The following is a 20,040-nucleotide window of genomic DNA, read 5'->3' as shown; positions in this document are numbered from 1 at the left end:
AGTGTTTCTATAGTGTAGAAAGATTTTGTTGTTTCCTGTCTCTCTAAAATCTATTCCTTAGTTAATGAAAAAACAAAAAGGAGGGTGGTGGGCAGGGAGAAACAACCCTGGTTTGGGAACTGACCAGCAGGTAGGTAGGCAAGGGGATAGGACTGAGTGGTCTAAGCTGGGTAAGGAATCAGATAAACCCAAAGGGATCTGGGTTTTGAGGCTAGGAGGTAAGGACGTGGGAGATGTGAGAGAGAGGGCTATGGTCCAAGATGGCAGCTCGGAATCATGGAAGCAGGACCATTTCCAGCAATAAATGTTACAAATGTTCTCCCACGGGTGCTCAGGAGACTGAGGAACATCAGAGTCGAAGGACCCAGGCATCGGGAGATTGGGGAATTGTGAGGGTGTTGTGCAGGGCGGCCTGCGGGGTCTCTGGTCCCGCTCCCCACATAAGAACACAGGATATGGTGAGGCCAAAAAGGAACACCCATGGAGCCATAGATGGGGGAGTCATACCACTACAGTCTCTCTGGCGGCTGGGGGAGACACACGCAGTAGGATCCACATGATCCGCAGTCCGCCATTCACTTCTCTGCCTGCCAACCAAACAACCAATCAACGCAGCCCCACAGTTACATCAGTAGCCAATTGGCTAACCGGCTACAGCTGATGGCCAACCAATCATAGTTGCTGGTCATTCACTACCCTAGCCAGCACCTCCCCACTCCAGGCCAAGAGCCTGTAAACTGCTCTCTAGGACTCTGTCCCCACAGAGGGGTTTAAATTAAGTGGCAATTGACACAAATGTACTACTAAAAGAAGCCTACCATCGTGGAAACAAGCCTAAGCTGAGATCTGGAGTCAGTTCTATTTGCAGTACTGCTAACAAATTACCGCTTTGGGGAAGGCACTGCTCTTCTCTGTGTTGAATCAGAAGACTTCTCAGGGCCCTTTCTGCTCTAAATGGTAAGAATTTTTAGGATAATCGCAAGGAACTGGCTTAAGAAGATGCCCCATGTTAGTCCGCCTCTCTCCAGAGAGGGGCCCGGAACCTTCTGCTGCTCTTCCTGCCCAGACGTACAGAAGCAGAGACCGGCAGACCTTGCCGGGAGGTTCCGGGTTCCCTGGGCTACTGCCACCATGGTGAGTTATGTGCCCATGGCCATGGAAGCGTCGTTTCCCGCCCTTCTGTATGTAAGAGCCCAACGTGGGCCGGGCAGGAACAGCTGGCCGTCTGGTGCCCGCTGGTCCTGTCCTTCTGCCACCTGCACAGACAGTCTAGCACGATGGTGACGGAGGCTCAGGAGAGTCCATCAAGGCCACCAAGCTGTAGAGGTGGCTCCCTGTGGAATCAGTCCAGACTTATTAGAGGGGCCGAGGGAGAAAGAGGAGCTGGAGTGCTGGGGTAAGAACACATCTAGCTCCCGGGTCCTGTGGCGGAGGCCAGGAGAATGGGGAAGCTCCTCTGCCAGTGCGTTTCCAGGAGTGGCCAGAACAGATGCGCGTTTCACCCTGCATGAACTGATCCATGGGGCAGACACAAGATGAGGAGTGCCATGGGCTGCATGAGGCGACACTACTGCAGTCTCTACAGCAGGAGCACAGAACGAGGTCACCACCATCAGTAATGGTGAGGCGTCAAGTTCTTCTACTTCTTACCTCCCACCCTTCCAGGACTTTCAAGAGGAGACAGACCTAGTGTCCCCATAGACTAAAAAGGGTTCGGTCCAGGGATGGGTTTCCCATTTACCCTATGTCTGTTCCTGAGAAAACACGTGCTTTTCCTTGGCCCACCTCCTCTCCTTTCCTACATTGTCCCTGAGCCAGGATCTGTAAACCTAACACTTGACAGGTAAGTACACACACACACCTGAACCAGCTTCTTTGTCTTTCCCCCTCCTACCCCTTAACCGCTGTTGCCTCCCCTCTCAGGCTGGTGCTGGATCCTTCCTAGGGGATGGTGGGAGCCCTGGCTGCAAGCAGCCTTCCAGGCAGTATGAACATAGGAGGCCCAAGTAGGGGCCTGGGCCTGGCAGTGAGAGGCGGAGCAGACACTGATTTACTATATTAAAAAGCTCAAACCCCTCCCCCCAAAATAAAATCTATTCCTTGATAATGTTCATCCCTGAGCTCAAGGATGCTTACTCTGACTGCTCTTCAAAACACCAACTGTGCATTTTCACTACCTGCTGGGCTTCCCTACATTAGCATTTCAAAAATATCACAAGTGCAAATAGAATTTTCACTCCCCTCTTCACCACATCCCTTCTCCCTGCAGAGACCTCCTCAGCTACTGCCTTTTTCGTGGTGTTGCCAAGATTCTAAGTCCTCCATGTTTTCCCTTATCTTCAGTATCCTATCAGATGCCAGATTCTTTGGATTCTACTTGTACCTTGTGCCTCAAATTCCCCTAGTCTCCACATCTCATTCCTTTCCTAGGTCAGATCTTTATTTCCTAACTTCTAGACCATTTCAGTCACTTCCTAACTGATCTTCTAGTACTCTGATGAGAAACTGATGATTCTCCATTAAATATAGAATGAGGTCCAAACACTTCAATCTAGACTTCAAAGAAAAATCCTTCACTTTTGGATCTGTAAACTTCTTTTCAGCCTTACATTCCACTCCACTTCCCTACAGTTGGTGTTCTCCCAGAACATGTCCTGCTTTGTCCTGCCTCAACACTGCTGCTCAAGTATTCTGATGGCAGTGTCCTTCAAGGAATGTCTGCTAGTTGACACACTCCCCATTCTGGAATTCCAATGCAAACTCTTGTTACTTCTTCCTGGAGCACTCCTAGTCATAATAAATCCCTCTTTACCCAAAATACTCCCCAAACACTTTGAACCTATATTGCAGCATTTATCCCATTTTACCTTGTATCAGAAATATTTATATGTAAGTCTCTGTCACCAAACTGGAAACTTGTTGAAAGCAGGGACTGTGTCCTATTTACATCTGCATCACCCACCGATTCTAGCAAAATCCTTTGTTCACAGTGAGTACTTTATAAATATTTGTGAACAAACAAGTCATGAAAATCAGAGTAGATTAACCTACAACATGAGCCAGCTCTTTAGGAAATGTTAAGATATCCTTCTTGTTTTCTTAGTTTGTTTTCATCTATATATTGATTAACAAGATGTTGTATATTACCACCATCTACTATGGAAAATAAGACAGGGTGGAGGATTTGAAAAAAAATGGCTTCAACTGAAACTTCGTTGACAACAAGCATAAAGAAATTTACAAACCCTGCCCTATGATTTGTTGTCAGAATGCTGGATTTAGGTTGTTTTGTTTGTAAAAGATAAAATTTCATAAAATACCTAAAACCTAATGGGGAATATGCAAGTGTCTTTTGGAAGTTCTTTGATCACATAAATATATTTCTCCTCTGCTTTTGAGCTCAAAGAAAGGGGATGACAGAGAGACTGAATGGAAAATGGAAGGGCTAGGGGGCAGAGAAAAGAAGCAGGTAGAAGGAAGAGGGGTAGCAGAATAAAAGGCATAAGGAGCAACTTAAAAGGACTAGGAATGATTTATAATCCGTTTGGTGTCCAGTGTGCTCATCACTCTGCCCTCTGGTCCTGGATTGTCTTTGATCTTCCTCACGGCTTATCCCATCTGCTCTCTGGAGAAGCTGGAAGGACCAAGGGTCAGAGCAATGTTATTTCTTCTCTTGTTGAACCTCAGGCTCTCCTTGTAGTCCTGTTTCCTTTCTACTGTTATTGTGGCTAAAATCAATGACCTGTATGTGTATGTTTGTGGACATACATTTAAAGGGACTGTTGTGAGTTGAATTGTGTCCTCCAAAAATATGTTCTTCCAAGTCCTAACTCCCAGCACTGGTGAATGTGACCTTATTTGGAAATAGAGTTTTCGTAGATGTCATGAATATGAAGTCATAGTGGATTGAAGTGGACCCTAATCCAGTGACTGGTGTCTTCCTAAGAGAAAGGAGAAGAAGATTTGGACACAGAGACACTGACATACACAGACACAAGACAGTCATGAGATGATGGAGGCAGAGATTGGAGTGACGTAGCTGCAAGCCAAGGAACGGCAAGAATGACGGCTACCATCAGGAGGTGGGAAGAGGCAAAGAAGGGTTTTTCCCTAGAGCATTCAGAGGTTTTGCTGACATTTTAGTATCAGGCTTCTAGCCTCTAGAACAGTGAGAGAATACGTTTCTGTTGTTTTAAGCCACTCCGCTTATGATTTGTTACAGTAGCCCCAGGACACTGATATAGAGGCTAGGGATATTGACTAATCAGAAGGCATCTTAGACCAAAGAAGAAAGCTATAAAAATTATCTCTTCCTGAGACAGAAGTTTGTCCACTTGGCCCAGACTGCTAAACAATGTGGTTTGCTCTACTTAGAAAATATTTTGTAATATTAAGCTTAGGCTGGGCAATTTCATTTTATTAGTGTTTGATATCTCAACCAGAAGAAAGAAGCTGTCACTGAAGAAGAGAAGAAAGTAGAAGAGTCAACAAATGCCTGTCACCTAGTAGGTGTTTAATAAATGCTTGTTGAATGAGTGAATGAATGAATGAATGAATGAATACAAAATTATCAAAAACTGTCATGAGACATAAAAGCAGAACTTCTGTCCTGATCTCTGAGCACCAAAGAGCTTTCACAAGTTGAGGTGAGTAACACAAGAACATACAGCTACCACCAGGAAAGCCACAAAATCAAGAGTAGCTTGCAGAGCATAAAATATGTATAAAGCAATTTACTACAGCACTGCAGAAAGTACTATTATGCTTAGGGAAATATGTTTTCCCAGGTGGATGGAACTGTGAGGTAATGCAGAGAGAGAGAGAGAATCAAAATAATTAGTTATTAGGTGAGCAACTAATTTTATCCTTCCTCTCTCTTCCCCCAGAACTAAACCTGCTCCATCCCATTATCCTTCTCCTCTAGTTTTAATGGTTTATCAAGCAATTCCTGTCTAGTTAAATATTTCTTCTAACTTCCAGCCACCCTTCAAATCAATGTTCATTCCTTTTTTGCCCCCATGTTCAATCAAACTTTCTGTGATGGCAAAAATGTTTGATGTCTGTATCACCACCCAATGCGTGTAGTTATAAAGACTTGAAATGTAGCAGTGTAACCACAGAACTGGGCTGAAATTTTTAATTAATTTAAATAGCCACAAGTGGCTAGTGTCTACTGTACAGAACAGCACAGTTCTAGACTATTTTTGAGGAAACCCCAGTCTTTTTCATTGCTTCTCTCAAGCTCCAAGCTCCGTTCTAACCAGGAAACAGTTAATGGCCATCCATCTACGCACTCTGTCCATTGGCCCTGACATCTGCAGGCTCTCCACCCACATTGAAGAGACTGCCAGCCCCCCTATTCTGCCTGTGAGGCTAATGAAGTTGCAAAGAAACCCACCACCCAGCCATTCGGATAATCCATTCCTAAAAGGAATTTTATCACAAGAGTGAATGATCTGAGCCCACCCGGAATTTTCATCTATGTCCAGGGATCCATGATAATGACAGTCAGCTGGCACTTCTTAACAGCCACTATATAGAGTGGTTTTCCAGACACTATAAAAAGTAAAAAAAAAAACAAAGAACTGAGCAGGAGGGGTTTCATCGAATTGGGAGAAATCTAACATTCAGAAAGAAACAGTAAATATTTAAAAATCAGATGAATTCAAGATATATTTGCAATCTTTCTTTTGCTTATTTGTTTCATCCGCTGCCTTAAGTGCAAGCTCTCCCACAGCACAAGACAGAAGACCTTTCCTTGGACACTGAGGGTCTTCCATCCAGTCAGTCTGTCACTACCCAAGCCTCATGGAGCCTGTTAGAAATACAGCCCAACCTCATGCCTACAGAACTCCACTTGCATTTAAACAAGGTGCCTGAGTCATTTGCACATTTGCACATCAAAAAGCACTGATCTCAACTACTAAGAATTGTCTACATTGATTCTGGTCAATATTTGTGCTTGTTAGAAAGATGGTGATAGGCTGATCGTTGGCTGATACTACATTTTATGGGATATTTAAATTATTCGTAAAAAGCTCATCAATACACTACTTAATCATAATTTAAATCTGAACAGTAGTATGTTGTGGAAAGAAGGCTGGACTGAGACTAGAAAACCTGAATTTGCTGTTCTTGACTTGGTAGTTACCTTGTGATATAACTTAGGACAAGCCATTAATTTTGTGGAGTTTCTGTTATTTTATTTTTTCATTACTATTCCTTTAATATGTAAATCTAGGATTTTCTACTAGTCTTTCCCAAACTGGGATCCACCAGCCCTTTGGAATTTCACAGGAGTAATGAGCAGACTTTGAATGTTTGGATATAAAAAGCCTAGCGTTGGAGTCGTGCACTTGGCCATGATCAGGTTACCAGGATTTGCTCTTTAGCTACCACATTTCACTGCCTCCCAGATTCACATCCAGACTTAAGCTGTCTCAGACCTATGAGAAACGCTCTCATTTTAAGACTTCCGGAATGACTATGGAACTGATACTGAACAATCTTCCCTGTAAAGGAACCTAAACCCTTCTATCCTTAAGCTGTAGTTTGAGCCTGATTCCTCCCGCTTCTGAAAGGAGCCTTTCACAGATGCTTTTCCAGGGATTAGCAGGCAAGGCCCTCCAGGAAGGGTACACAGGCTACTTGAGGGGGAGGGGGTGAATGGAAGGAGGAAAACAAAGTGATGTACTTTGGGCAGTGCCCAGGGGCACAGGGAAAAGGGAAAGTGGGCAGTGCTTCCTTGGCTCACTCGTGTTTGCTCATTTCTTATTTACTATGAATTTTAAGCCCTTTTTCTGTTTGGCTTCAGTGACTTCATATAGTCACTACTTTGTAAAATCGCAGGTAGATCTGCCCCTGCCAGGGCTACCAGAACATTTCCCAGTTGGAGGGATTTGGTCAAGGCTATATTTAGATGCCACACTGCATGTCACAGAAATGTGACTTTCCTCGAAGGTTTGCTCCCACATCCCCTACTTAAACCAAACATACTTTCAAGTTAATAAAAGCCCTACCTGCTGAGGCAGCAAATCTGGCTATAATTAAAAGGGAGGAAATAGTTTCACAAGAAAATGTGTTTTTTTGGTTAAAGCATCAATGCGGAAAAACCATGAAAAGTAATAGCAAGATACAATTTGTATTCTTCTTTTTGAGGAATACAAATGAACAAGAGGAAGAAGGTTGGAAGAAAACTGAACCAGAGGTTGGAAGAAAATTGTTTTAACTCCTAACTTAACTATATTCGAATACCTTTTGTAATGTTTCGCATAGGGGCTGCAGTGGAGCCTGTAAAAATAACTTTAAATTCCAATGTCAAGTGGAGCATGAAGATTTGGTTTCATTTTCAAAACTGCTCTGTTGAGAAATACACCCTAAAAAGCAATTCTCATTTTACTCCATTATAGCTCCAACAGCTGCAGGAAGAATTATAAAATGTATTTAACCTAATCTGAAGTTTAGAATTTTGATATCTGAGGAAAGTATTTTTGAGGAGTCTCACACATGCTAGAAGAAGGATTTAGAACCTTGATAAGGCTTCACAAAGAGAGAAGCACTGTGAAATTCTAACAAAAGGCCAACCTACTTTTTTCCCCCCAAGAATGCCTCAGATCTATGCTATACAATTTAATACTTTATATACTGTATTATATATGGCTAATACCTTATTCCTGAAGTTTATACCCTCAGGACACATCATATTGTCATACACAAAAAGATACTTTAGACAAATTCAAACAAACATTTGTTTGTTCACAAATAAGCAAATGTTACACGCACAGTCACATATTTATTTTCTGGCAATTCACGCATAAAAACCATGCTTTCAAATATAGTGCATCTTTCTGAAGCTGCAGACAGCTCTTTGAGGCGTTACCAGTTAGTTAATAAGGACCCAGAGCCGTAGTGAATTTTGAAACCTCTCCCAGGGGCCCATCACAGATGTGTAGGGATGTAGATGGCCGACAGCACCTTCTGTCTGCACTGGGGGCCTCTGCTGTAGCCGGGTGGGCGCTGCCCTCCCACCTGACCGGTAGGGACTGCACTGCCAGCACTGGATCAAGTGACGTGTAATTCATCGTCACAGTCATCTTGGGAAAAACCACAGTGCAATCAGTGTTTCAGTATCTGCTTCTCTGCGGCCATGATAAATTTGATATTTGCACTCGGGAAAAATATACTTACACAATTCTTATATTCATAAAAAAAAAAAGTCTTGTGTGCTATCTCACCACTTTTCTCCCTTTCATTAAAAGATTTTAATGAAACTTGTAAACACTGTATTTATGCCCAAATGATATTATGCTTCTCAATATGTACATTTGAGAAATGAAGTATTTCTTACAAAAAGACTGCAAAACTGAGAGCATTTGAACTGAAATAGACAAGCATATATGTACCAACAGCCACGTGCACCATATAAATATCCCTACAGTTGGTGTCTTGAGCCCTAATTGTTTAGTATTATCATGTCTCTTTTCTTAACTTCTATTCCATTGTTTCATTTAATTACATTTCAAATTTAACATTTTAATCAACACATATATTAACATCTTTATTAATCAATCAACCAACAATATATTTATTAAATTGAGAGAGCTACCAAAAATCTAGAAGACATGTCACAAACTCTCAAGTTTATTTTCTAACTGAAAAATGTGACAAAATAGGTAACAGTAAAATTCGACATGTTCTTAAACATATTCATAATGGCTTCTTTGCCAAAAAATATTTTAGGCATTTGAAGAAACATTAAAACCAGGATTTGTTTTTATTTTTTAGCAAGAAAGTAAAGTGACACAAGAAAATAAAGGTGAGAGATCAGACTAACACTACACATCACAAATATGAACAGTGTGTGCCAGGATACTGTGTATCATGCGGTTCCCAGACACAAGCCACAGAGTTGGCACTGAACGTGACCAGCTACCAGATGCAGGGTGTCCCTGAGGAAGAGCAGTCCAGGTATCAGATGCAGATGTGTTGTTATTCCTGGACTAAGAAATCCCCCCTCATTCTCATCAGGGGATGCAATGTGAGAGAGCGGGCTATATCTTCAACCACACTCTTTCAGTCTTAGTGCGTTTCATTTTGCTGTCCTGCATTCTTCAGAGTGATGTCAATGAAAGACAGTGAATAAGAACTCAGGGAATACTAACAGATAACCTGTAGTCAGGCAGGGGAACTCATCATGCTAGCTACTGTAACACCCGGCCACAAGGTCTAGGTCACTTGACACACAAAAAAGTCAAAGTCAAATGTGGATTGTGTTATGCCCTGGCAGCTGTTCTCCAATGGGGAGCTCTTCCCTCAGCTATACCCTCTGGTATGCAGGCCTCCAGGATGGCCACACAAGATGACCCATGCCCAGCACAGACGAGGCGATCTTGGCCCTTAGCTACCTTGGCTCAGAATGGATGCAAGTCAATACTCCTTGCACTCCATTGGTCAGATGTGATGACCTGACCACATCTCACTGCAAGGGAAGCTGGGAAATGCAACTTACTATGTGCACTGGAAGAGGAAAATAAAACGGGGTTTGGTGGACTTACAACACTGTCTTTGTTACAACGAGAATGTTAGGCTGGGAGACTGGACTGGGTCCAAAATGCACGGGACCTGATTCTCCGAGGTAAGCGTACATTCCACAGGTCACACAGGAACAAAATACTAAAACTTCAATGTAGTTTATTTTAATCCCACAAAAAGAAAAATATGTATTGTCCCTATGTAAGGTGCCCATGTGTGCCAACATGCAAAGTATCTCGATAAGAGGAAGACCCCTAGGAGCCAAAGGAGTGGTGTGAGACAGCAAAAAGGAGTTCTCAGCACACTGTCAGGGGCGCATTTCTGTGCCTCCAGGAAGTGCACCTATGACTGTTACCTGGCATCAATGCAAATAAGTCTGATGAGAATGGATAACTGGTGTTAAAAAGACTCCTGCAAAAGCACTACAAATGGAAGGCAATACTAAAATACCTGGGCTTTGCTTTGATGAAAACAACTACTTGATCAGAAAAAGTGAAAAAAAATTATCAAGAAGGTGATTTGAAACACTAGTGGATTTATATCCACTATCATTAATGATGAGCCTTGTCCTAATGTGTGTCATGCCCTGAGATATTAGCTGTTACTGGGACAGAGCCATGTAAATCAAAACTACTATCCAGAACATGAAGACAAGTCTCTACAAGTAAATTTTTTCAACAATATTCAATCCAGTACTTGACAAAATTTTACTCAACATAAAGATAAATATCCACAAATTCCTTTTGATATTTGTCACTTAATCACAAAGACCAAAGCCCAAAAACCCACTGAGAAAATCCTTGTTTTTCCCTTTGTAACAAAAATGACTAAAATAATATTCATTCATTCACTTAATAAGTAGTTACTGAAGGCCTACTGTGTGCTAGGCATTGTTCTAGGCACCCGGGTTATAAGAATGCACAAAACAGGCAAAATTCACTGCTCTCCTGGAGCTGACATTGAGAACTGTGGGTCTCAAATGGAAGAGATTCCCCTCCCCCCAGGAAACTCCCAGTGTCTGGAGCCACTTCTGCCTTGTACATCTGGGGATGGAGGGGGTGGGGTGCTACTGGCATCTAGTGGGTGGTGACCAGGGATGCTGCTAAACATCCTGCAATGTATAGGACAGTCCCCACCACAAAGCTATCTGGCCCAAAGTGTCAATAGTGCTGAGACTGAAAAACCACTGATGCTTAATTTCCTAAGATGTTTGATATATTGTAGAATCTTCATAATACTGTAAAGTGAGATAGAATGTGACCATGAAACTCTAAGACCACAAAACAGTTTGCTAGTACTAAACAGCAAAGTAATTTAAGCAACTGTCACATGGTAAAGGGAGCTGCATACCTTTCTTTTATAGAATGATGGGTATTCCATATTTGTTGCCCACTTCTCCAAGTGGCTGTTAGTAACACACATAATATAAAAGCATGTTAATATGTCTCTTAGAGGCAAGGTGATTTTTAAATTTTTTAATGACTACTGTGTTTCCCTGAAAATAAGACCTAGCCAGACAATCAGCTCTAATGCATCTCTTGGAGCAAAAATTAATATAAGACCTGGTCTTATAGTAAAATAATGGGTTTGCATTGTCCAGGTCCACACAGTTCAAGTTGTTCAAGGGTCAATTGTATTTTAGATCCGTGGATACAGAAGCCAGCTGTGGAAATAGGAGGGTTTTCTACTGTGAGGGACATCAGCGCCCTTAACCCCCACATTGTTGACCCACAAGGTTCAACTGTATTTGCTTCACTATGTGGTTTGCTGCCCCAAAATGATGTGTGGCCTAGAAAAATTCATATCTGCACACTTACAAAACCTGAACACTAAATTCTCTAACCCATTTGAAAACTTTTGAAATGAACATTTTGGTGGGACTGGAACTCAATTATTTGAAACAAGTGAATGACATCAAGGAAGTTAGAGATTTCAATGGTCCAACTCCAACAAAAACTCCCCTACCTGGTGATGGAACTGTAATATAAATAGCAGAGTGGTATTTTGGGCCCTGCAAGCTGCTTACTGTCTTCACCACGCCCCACGCCTGGGGCCTGGGATCATAGCTCATCCACGGGGACAACTGTGTGCAAGCAGCTGAGCACAGCCAATGGCCCATGAAAACACCACTGGCCAGCAGCCATGCCAGGACTGGGAAGAAGCTGGCAGGAAGCTCCCACCCTCAGTTACCTCCACAAACAGCACAAACATGGGAGCCTCTAACCTTCCACACTGCTCAGCGCACGCTCTTCACTTCCTGGTGCTTCAATTCACTTGCCCACCTGATTCTGAACGTGGCTCCTCCCACCCCTCAGCCAGGCTCCCCAGGAGGCCATCAGGACCTCCAAAGTATAAGCACAAATAGGCCACTTGGCCTCAGTATCCAAGTTCAGAGGGTCTGGGTGGAACAGGCAGATCTGCCGCCCCACACTGTGGTTGTCTCCTTGAAGACCGATGCTCTGTCATCATCGCTGCCCCCAGGCAGCCCAGCAGCAGCCCATCACTCCCCCCGGAATGGCTCTTCTATATACCAACACCCCCATACTGAAATCCACCCCCAATAAGATGCCGCTCCACATGTCACTCACAGATTCAAGTGGGTTGGCTCAACTTCTGAAGAAGTCCCCCTCGGTCCGGACAAACTGCTGGCTCCCCAAAGCCACACAGCCCCACACAGTTCCACCTGTGCCAGGGAACTGCATCTTGGGCCACTGGTCCTTACCCTGGCCTGAAGCCCTCCCACCCCCACCCCAACACCCGAAGGTTGCAGCTGAAGGCCTCACACTGAAAGAAGTCACTGTGGTCATGGTCAGGAAGACACTGTGCCAGACTGAATCCCTCAAGGCCACCTGCATCACCTACCTGAGAGCCAAGCAGGCGGCAGGTGGCTGGCATCCCAGCCGTCAGTCTGCTTGTGTTTAGGCTGCAGATCTGTCCACCCTGCGAGCTGCTGGAGGGTCTTCTGTCACACCCAGCCCCCATACCCCTTGCCAGGTCTCCAGCACCTCTCACCTTCTGACCAACCTTGTCTCTGAGAGAGCCTTTGAATGGTGACCATCTTGGTGTATTTTTCTGAGTCCCTGAAGTACCAAACAATCTTGGGGCAACCCAGTCAGTTGGACAAAGGAGCTTCTGAAGGAAGCTGAGGCTGAGGCCAGATGACCAGCCTCTGGCCCTGCTGGTCCTGCTGGACAAACCACCTCATGCTAGTGGTGCTACAACCACATGTTCACACAGCGTAGTAGCCGAAAGGCAGGAGGTAACCAACAGATCTACTCTTGGAGGAAAGAAAGCATAATGAAATTGAATTTCTTTTTGTTTTTTTTAAGAAGCAATAAAAATAGCAGAACTTTTGCACCAACTTCGTGCCTTAGTCATTTGCACAGTTGAAGACAGGCTATGATATTCTGGATATCTCAGTGCACATGAATACATATCAATGACTTGGAAATTTCAGCTGGAATCCTAGGATCAAGGCACATTTCAGTAGATTTTCAGTCCCTGCCCCCTTCTTCCCCTTGCTCATCTGGATGTGCCATCTGTCTTAACTCTTCTCTAGTCGTCATCTTTGATTTGCTTGAGATGTATGGTTTACAGCTAAAAAGGGGCAAAGGAAAGAAGAGTGTTAATTTTCATTCTTGTTTGGCTGTGCAGAACTTAGGAGATGGTATAACTGACTTGAAAATAATCACATTTCCTGGACATACACAATCTGTTCCATAAATGTGTTTTCAGAGAAAATCCTGTTTGCAACTTCTAACACCGTACTCATTTGCAAGTGTATTTCATTACAACACACACCACTCTTCTGTGATACGGAATTGTTACACAACAGTTGTACAATGACTTCACTCTTCTTCCCATTGCCATGGTGACCCCTGACTTGCCAGCATTTTATGCAATTTTCACAACTTGTTTCCTCAGTGAAGTTTTGTGTATCCATTGGATTACAAACATTATTAAGCAATACAAAACCAAAATGTGGTTTGGGTATGTGGGTTTTCTTATGAGTCCTCATGTTTTAAAAATACACAATTAAAAAAATACATAATGAAATACATGGAATAAAACTGCATGAGCTTGACCTCAACATAATAACCTGGTTGGGGGACTTGGAGGAGGTACGATGAAACAAGATGGGTCGTGAGTTGGTAACTGTTGACGTCTTGATGAAGTTCATCATTTTATCTAATTTTGCATATATTTTTTATAATAAAAAGCTTGAAAAGGCACAAGTATCATGATTTTTCATTTCATCAGTTAATAATACACTCCTTTCATTTGAATTAATGTATTTTTGTGAACTATCTTTTTGAGCTTTGACAGGTATTCAAAACTAATGTCTAAATTAACTGAACATAATGCCCGACCTTTGTATCTCACAACCTAAAACTGTCCAAGTTAACAAAGCTGATTTAATCACATTGATCTCACTAAAATATTAACATTTTGAGAACAAAACATTAATTGCATCTTATTTTATAAACACTATTTCACCTTTATCTCATCATTAAAATTTTTGTGTTTTTCAACGTTTAATTGTAAATACGTAACTTAAGAAATAAACATACATAAATGGGGCAACATGCTTTACAAGTTTGAAGCATAGGGGCTACAATCCAACGTGTGGTGACCCCGGCCTGTGACAGGGCATCACAAGGGGAAGGAGCTGTGTCTTATTGGTTTTTGCATCTCTAAGGTGTGCCACTATGTTTGGCATGTATTTCACACTCAACACAGTATGAGGAATGAGAAGGAAAAAAAAAGTCACTTTGGAGTGGCATAGACTGAGAATTTTAGAACTGAAAAAATAAACTGAAACCAATTTCCTCATTTTCTGACAAGGAGATAGAGAGTTACGGACATTAAATCACACAGCTAATGGAAGTATAGTGAGAGAAATGTTTTAGGAAGATTGATCTGACATAGATCTATGGGATGCTTCAGAGGAGAAAAAGACGAGAACCAACAGTACGTGTCAAGAGACGACTGCAGTCATCAAAGCACACAGCAATGAGAGTGCAAACTGGGATGATAGGAAGGGAATAAGAAGCAGAGGAGGGTCTGAAAGACACTGAAAATGGACTCTTGGCATTGCTCTTTCACTGCCAGTAAGACTGAATCTTGACCAATTTCTACAAATGCTGGTATCAAGCATGATATCCAGATACATTAACCCATGATCCCAAACTGCACAGAAAAAGAAGTAGCAATTCTTTGGACTAATCTGGGGCCTCTGAGAGTGAGTCATAGCCTCCGCTACACAATTATCCACCATAAATAGTTTAACCTCTGTCTATTCCAAGCAATGGTCCTTTAATAATGTCCATTTGTGTGTCATTTACTTCATTACTATAGGATAAGTCCAACCTCCTTAATTCACCTTTTAAAACCCTCCATGTTTTCTCCTCCACCTGAGATAATCCATCTTATACATTATTCTGTAATATAACAGTGAACAATCTGTCAGAATCAGGATAGCAATTTTATCTTCCTCACACATGCTAAAATCAAAGATGCATTTGAGTTAGTAACTTTGTCTTTTAAAATGGAAATACAATACAGTAAATGTCTTCCATGAGAAAAGCTAGTTTATCTTCTTTGTTCAAGATCAACAACTCGGGGAAAATAAAAGTTTTGGTTGTAGGTAGTAGGGAGATAATTTGGAGAAGCCCAGGGGACAGTGGGTGAGAAAGGCCAGGATAAAATCTGGACCAGCAGAAGATAATCACTGGGTAGACAGTGTCTGAGATGCAGAGGAAATCAAGTACAAAGTGGGTGGGGATGCCAGAAAGGAGGTATGGACCCACCCCACCCCCCGAAGACAAACATGAAGAGGATCAGGAGAGCTGATGGCTGTGCCATATATTGGTGGAAATTATTGCATGACACCCTTGTGGCCCCCAAGCCACTCAAGGCCAGCCCTTCTGTTCCAAGTCATGTAAATGCACACTATATCCAGTTCTCTCCCATACTCTCAACCATACTATTCCTCCAATTTTGGAGGACTCTACCTATCCAAACCTTTCTCACTTTCAAGTTCCAGCTCAAGTCTCCTCCCTTCCCTAGATGCCTTTCTGATGGCTCCTGCCACCACACTCTTCCTCCTCTGTAAGGTCCAATAATTAAATGCCACCTTGCCACCATCATTCTGAAATGCAGACTTGGTCTCTTCAGTGAAGGTAAAGCCCCTCAAGAACACTTTTTCTGCCATATACCTTTTGTCCCTCTTACAGGAAAAGAGCACAGAGTAAGTGAATTATCTCGAAACTATCGGTGTTTCTATTCTGTTCTTCTCAACTACCATATAAAACAGATCTTATAGCTTTAGAAGCAGTTCTTTATTTGGGTATTGGTTTATAAACCACCTGGTTGAAAATACATCCCAGCCAAGGACTTTCTCTACAGCTGGTGATGAAGAAATGAACAAAGCTGGAGCCTAAAAAGACCAATATAGTCAATGTACTTAGACAAATGTCAGCAGCTGCCAGGGAAGATTTCATACTTAGAATGGTTAGTCGACTGAGACTAGTTCTATTATAAGAATTTGTTTCCTCTGCAAAAGAAAAATTTGAATACGTTAAATTTTAATGAGTGCTAGAAGCTTGGGCACATAACACACAAATACACACACACAGACACACACAGACACACACACACACACATACACACACACACAAACTAATTACAAAGCAGTTTTTCAAGTAGGTTCAAAATTTTTCAGCAAAAGAAAATAATTTAAAATGAGTTTTTTGTCTTGGAAAATAAATTACACAAAAGGAATATTTCTGTATGTTTGATGCCCAAAGAATGGAAATAGGCACACCAAAGTTTCATTTGTGCCATCTGTTTAGTCACTTATTCATATATTCATTCATTGAATGTCTGACATGTGCTGGGCACTGAGGAAACAGAAAAACAAGATATCCTCAGCCACAAACTGTGGGAGAAATACAATGTTTTAAATACGCCACCAATTGGGGGTTTGGGGTCATGACTAAGTGATAGATGTGGGCTTTCATTCAATGGCTACAGGAACTGGGTGACTTAAGCAGTGTGAATATAAATAACCTACCATTTTAACCATGTTTTATGGAAATCAAGAATAAGCTACAAGGTAAGACATCAGGGTGTCCAAACATATCCTACAAGTCCTATAATCACCAGGGCACAGAAACAAGCTAGTTCTCAATAATCCAAAAAAGGACACATGGCAGGAGCTACAAGGGTCAGCAGAGGTGAAAAACAGACCAGTGGTACGAGGTCAAGCAGGGAAATCTCACGTTAGATGGGCCAGTGATCTGGAATCATGAACATTCAGTCATTTGTGATCAGAAGGCAGGAGTAAGCCAGACCTTGAAGGTGAACTGACATCTGTGGTGAGTCGACCGTGTGCCAGACATTTGGCTAGTCACTTCCTATAGAATTCTCCTTTAATTCCCAACCCCAAACCATATGAGTTGTTTACAGTTGTGAAAACTCAGACTTGGGGATTAAGTAATTTGCCCCAAATCACAGTGACCATCCCGGTAGAGCCAGGATTCGAATCCTGTGGTCTGGCTCACACACCTGTACACAGGGAGTCTGACTACTTCCACGGAAGGCACCCTGATGGTGGTTTCAGCAGCTGGGGAGAAAGTGAGGAAGCGTCCATTAACTGCAGGTTAATCCAGACAAGCTGGCTGTGAAAAAGGGAACATTAACTAAGGGTAGATTGTGACCCTATGATCCAAGGAGTGAAGTTGTCAAATTAGATTTAGTGTGGCCCTTCTGTTTTGTTTGTTACTTTTGCAAAACTTCAAGAAGGCAGTGATTATAAGATCAGGATTCTTTGCACCTTTGACTTTGGCTCATTTCTGTGTGCCCACGCAAAGCTTCCAATGGCCAGAGACACTTCAGACGCTAGACAAAGTTCATGAGGTAAAGTGACTCTGAAATGTCAAGACTAACGAATCAGAGGCAACAAAATAAAGCCAAGTCATCTGCCTCAGCTAAATCATTTCTTATGACCAATGGAACAGCCAGGACTGAGGTACTGTTCTGACCTGCACTGGGGAAAACACCTGGATCCCTGATGACAGGGACATCGGGGAGGGGTGCTGCTGCATCTGACTTGGTCCAAGGTGATGTAATGGATCCATCAAACACTGAATCATAACTTAGTTTAAATTCAACATTCAGTAAATAGTGATTGCCTGAATTAGAGTGGCTTTTCTGGGAGTTTATAAGAAAATACTTCATCAAAGTTAAAGAGGGATGGGATATGATTTGACAAAAATGAAAGAGCAGTCAAGAATATGAGGATAGGTAGATACAGAGACTATACTGATGGTTGCCAGATGGGAGCGGGATTGGGGGGTGAGTGGAAAAGATGAAGGGATTAAGAAGTACAAATTGTTTGTTACAAAATAGTCATGTAATGTAAAGTACAGCAATGGGAATAAAGTCAATAATATTGTAATAACTATGTATTGTGCCAGGAGGGTTCTAGACTTATCAGGGGGATCACTTCGTAAGTTACATAAATGTCTAACCACCATGCTGTACACTTTAAACTGCCGACTGTAATTGGAGAAAAAAAATTTTCAAGAATATGATAGGAAAGATGAGGAAGACACTTTTTTTTCTACGTTTGCCAGTTTTGCAACATGAAAAAGCTTCTAGATGGAGTGATGGTTGCACAAGAATGTGAATGTACTTAATGCCACTGAATTGTAGACCTAAAAATGATTAAAATGGTAAATTTTATGTATTATACCACAATCTAAAATTAAATTTTAAAAAAGTTTGCTTAGTAGCTTAAGTGAGACAAACAGCAACAATTTTTTTGTAACAAAGTTTTACAAGAGGCCAGAGAACTAATTGATGTTATTTTAAATGCCTGTGTGAAAGTACCTGCAGCTTATGTAGATTTGTGCACATAACACAGTTTTAAGAAATTCTTAATACAGGTAGGCTCGGGGAACTTAGAACAGATTCAGTTCTCAGGGATGCACAACATTCCGGTTCCGCGCCCCAACCACTTCCGCACGGGGTTCCTCCACTCACTGCTAGGATCGTGCCTAGTGGAAGGCAAGCTGCAGTTTACCACAGTTATCACGAGTGTGTCTTCCTGTCCCTGGTATAGCGCTCACTAACCCAGGAACCCTCGGTCATCAACAAAGGATGACACTCTCGCTTACGGGACACGTGGCACTTCCTCCACAACAGGGCTCTGTCTAGCCTGGGACTGGGACCTGTTTGATCGTCCCGGCCCCTTTCCAGCTCCGCCGTTCCCACCGCAGCGGAAGGCGTTCCCTCGGTCCCTGCCGGTGGCGCCGAGGTCGCTCACAGCGCTTGCAGGGCGCAGGCTCGGAGGTGTGGGGCGGAGGCCGCAGGATCTCGCGAGGCCCGACGGGCGCTACAGTTCTCGCGTCGAGGGCCGTGATGGGGCGCTTCCGTAAAAATGGCGGCGGCCCGAGGCGTCCGGCTGGCGGCCTGGGGCGCGAGGCTGCGGCGCGGGTTGGCTGCCGGCCGGAGTGGCGTGCCGGGCCCTGGCCCCTTGGCGGCAGCAGTGGCCGGCGTGGCGCTGACAGGAGCGGGAGTGGCGTGGCACCATGGCCGCGTGAATGTGACGGCGCCCGAGGGCAGCCTCACGGTTTTGGCGCAGGTACGGATGGGCCCTTTCCGCCAGCCGCCACCGAGGCCCTCCTCCCTCCGAGGCCGGGGCCACGGGGGGGGGGGGGGGCGGAGTAAGGTGCCAGCGGCGCCGCGGAGACTCCGACGGGGGACGGGGGGGTGAGTGAGACCCCCACCACGCGCCCCCGCGAGTTCGCGAGACTTTAACAGTACGTCTCGCCTCTCCCGGGAGTAGAGAGGCCAGCAGCCCAGCTCCACAGACAAGTGGGCGAAACAAGTTCGGTGGTGATGGGTGTGGGCGTGTCTTACTGCCACCCTGCACTCGCACACTTCTCCCTGCGCGGTGCCCCTCCCTCTCAGGTCGGCGACGCGTGCGCGGAGGGGTCGTGCGTACCCCTTACCCTCTTTGCAGAGCGTGGTGAAGTTGTCCTAATACGGTAGATGTCTTTTTTTAAATCGTAAATTTAATTAGCCGGCTGATAATTTCCAGATTTTATGATCAACTGTAAGGAACATTAGCACATGATCGATCATAAACCTTAATGCTTCTGTGGACTCGAGCACTAAGCAAAGGCGTTTCTTGCAAAACTCCCCACATTTTAAAGGTGAAGGTCAACTTTCCTAGTTTCGTATAAAATGGCTACGTGAAACATTTGAAATTTTGAAAAAGTGCTACTTTTTAATTATTTTATGGACATTGTAATACGTTTTTGTGTGTGGATTTTTTTAATTAAAAGCAGTATTTTTCTGTTAGTTAGATTTACATTATGCCTTTTAAATGAAAAACTCAAGGAACACTCATACAACAAAAGAGACAAAAACAGGCTTTGTGAGCTAAAATTATTGACAGATGATATCTTTTACTTGTGTTAAATTAAAATGCCACGTAGA

General features: G+C 43.2%; 1 protein-coding gene and 1 long non-coding RNA gene across 2 annotated transcripts in view; one reads left to right on the top strand and one right to left on the bottom strand.

The window, feature by feature from the left end:
- Positions 1–12,824: 12,824 nt before the first annotated feature.
- On the bottom strand, positions 12,825–18,856 carry LOC141571091 (uncharacterized). The gene is made up of 2 exons (XR_012495634.1): positions 18,714–18,856; positions 12,825–13,128 (listed from the first exon to the last, which is right to left on the bottom strand). It is a non-coding gene; the product is annotated as an uncharacterized LOC141571091 (long non-coding RNA).
- Positions 18,857–18,940: 84 nt separating this feature from the next.
- Positions 18,941–20,040, top strand: part of MICU2 (mitochondrial calcium uptake 2) — a 70,895-nt gene continuing 69,795 nt past the window's right edge. Inside the window, exon 1 of the mRNA XM_019715675.2 lies at positions 18,941–19,180. Coding sequence (XP_019571234.2) covers positions 18,977–19,180 — 204 coding nt within the window. The 5' untranslated portion in view covers positions 18,941–18,976. The remainder of the gene's footprint in view (positions 19,181–20,040) is intronic.

Source organism: Rhinolophus sinicus, linkage group LG04 (assembly GCF_036562045.2).
Source record: "Rhinolophus sinicus isolate RSC01 linkage group LG04, ASM3656204v1, whole genome shotgun sequence".
In the NCBI taxonomy this organism is placed as follows: Eukaryota; Metazoa; Chordata; class Mammalia; order Chiroptera; family Rhinolophidae; genus Rhinolophus; species Rhinolophus sinicus.
Note: the sequence above shows the minus strand (reverse complement) of the source record. Positions and strands in the feature narration are given on the sequence as shown.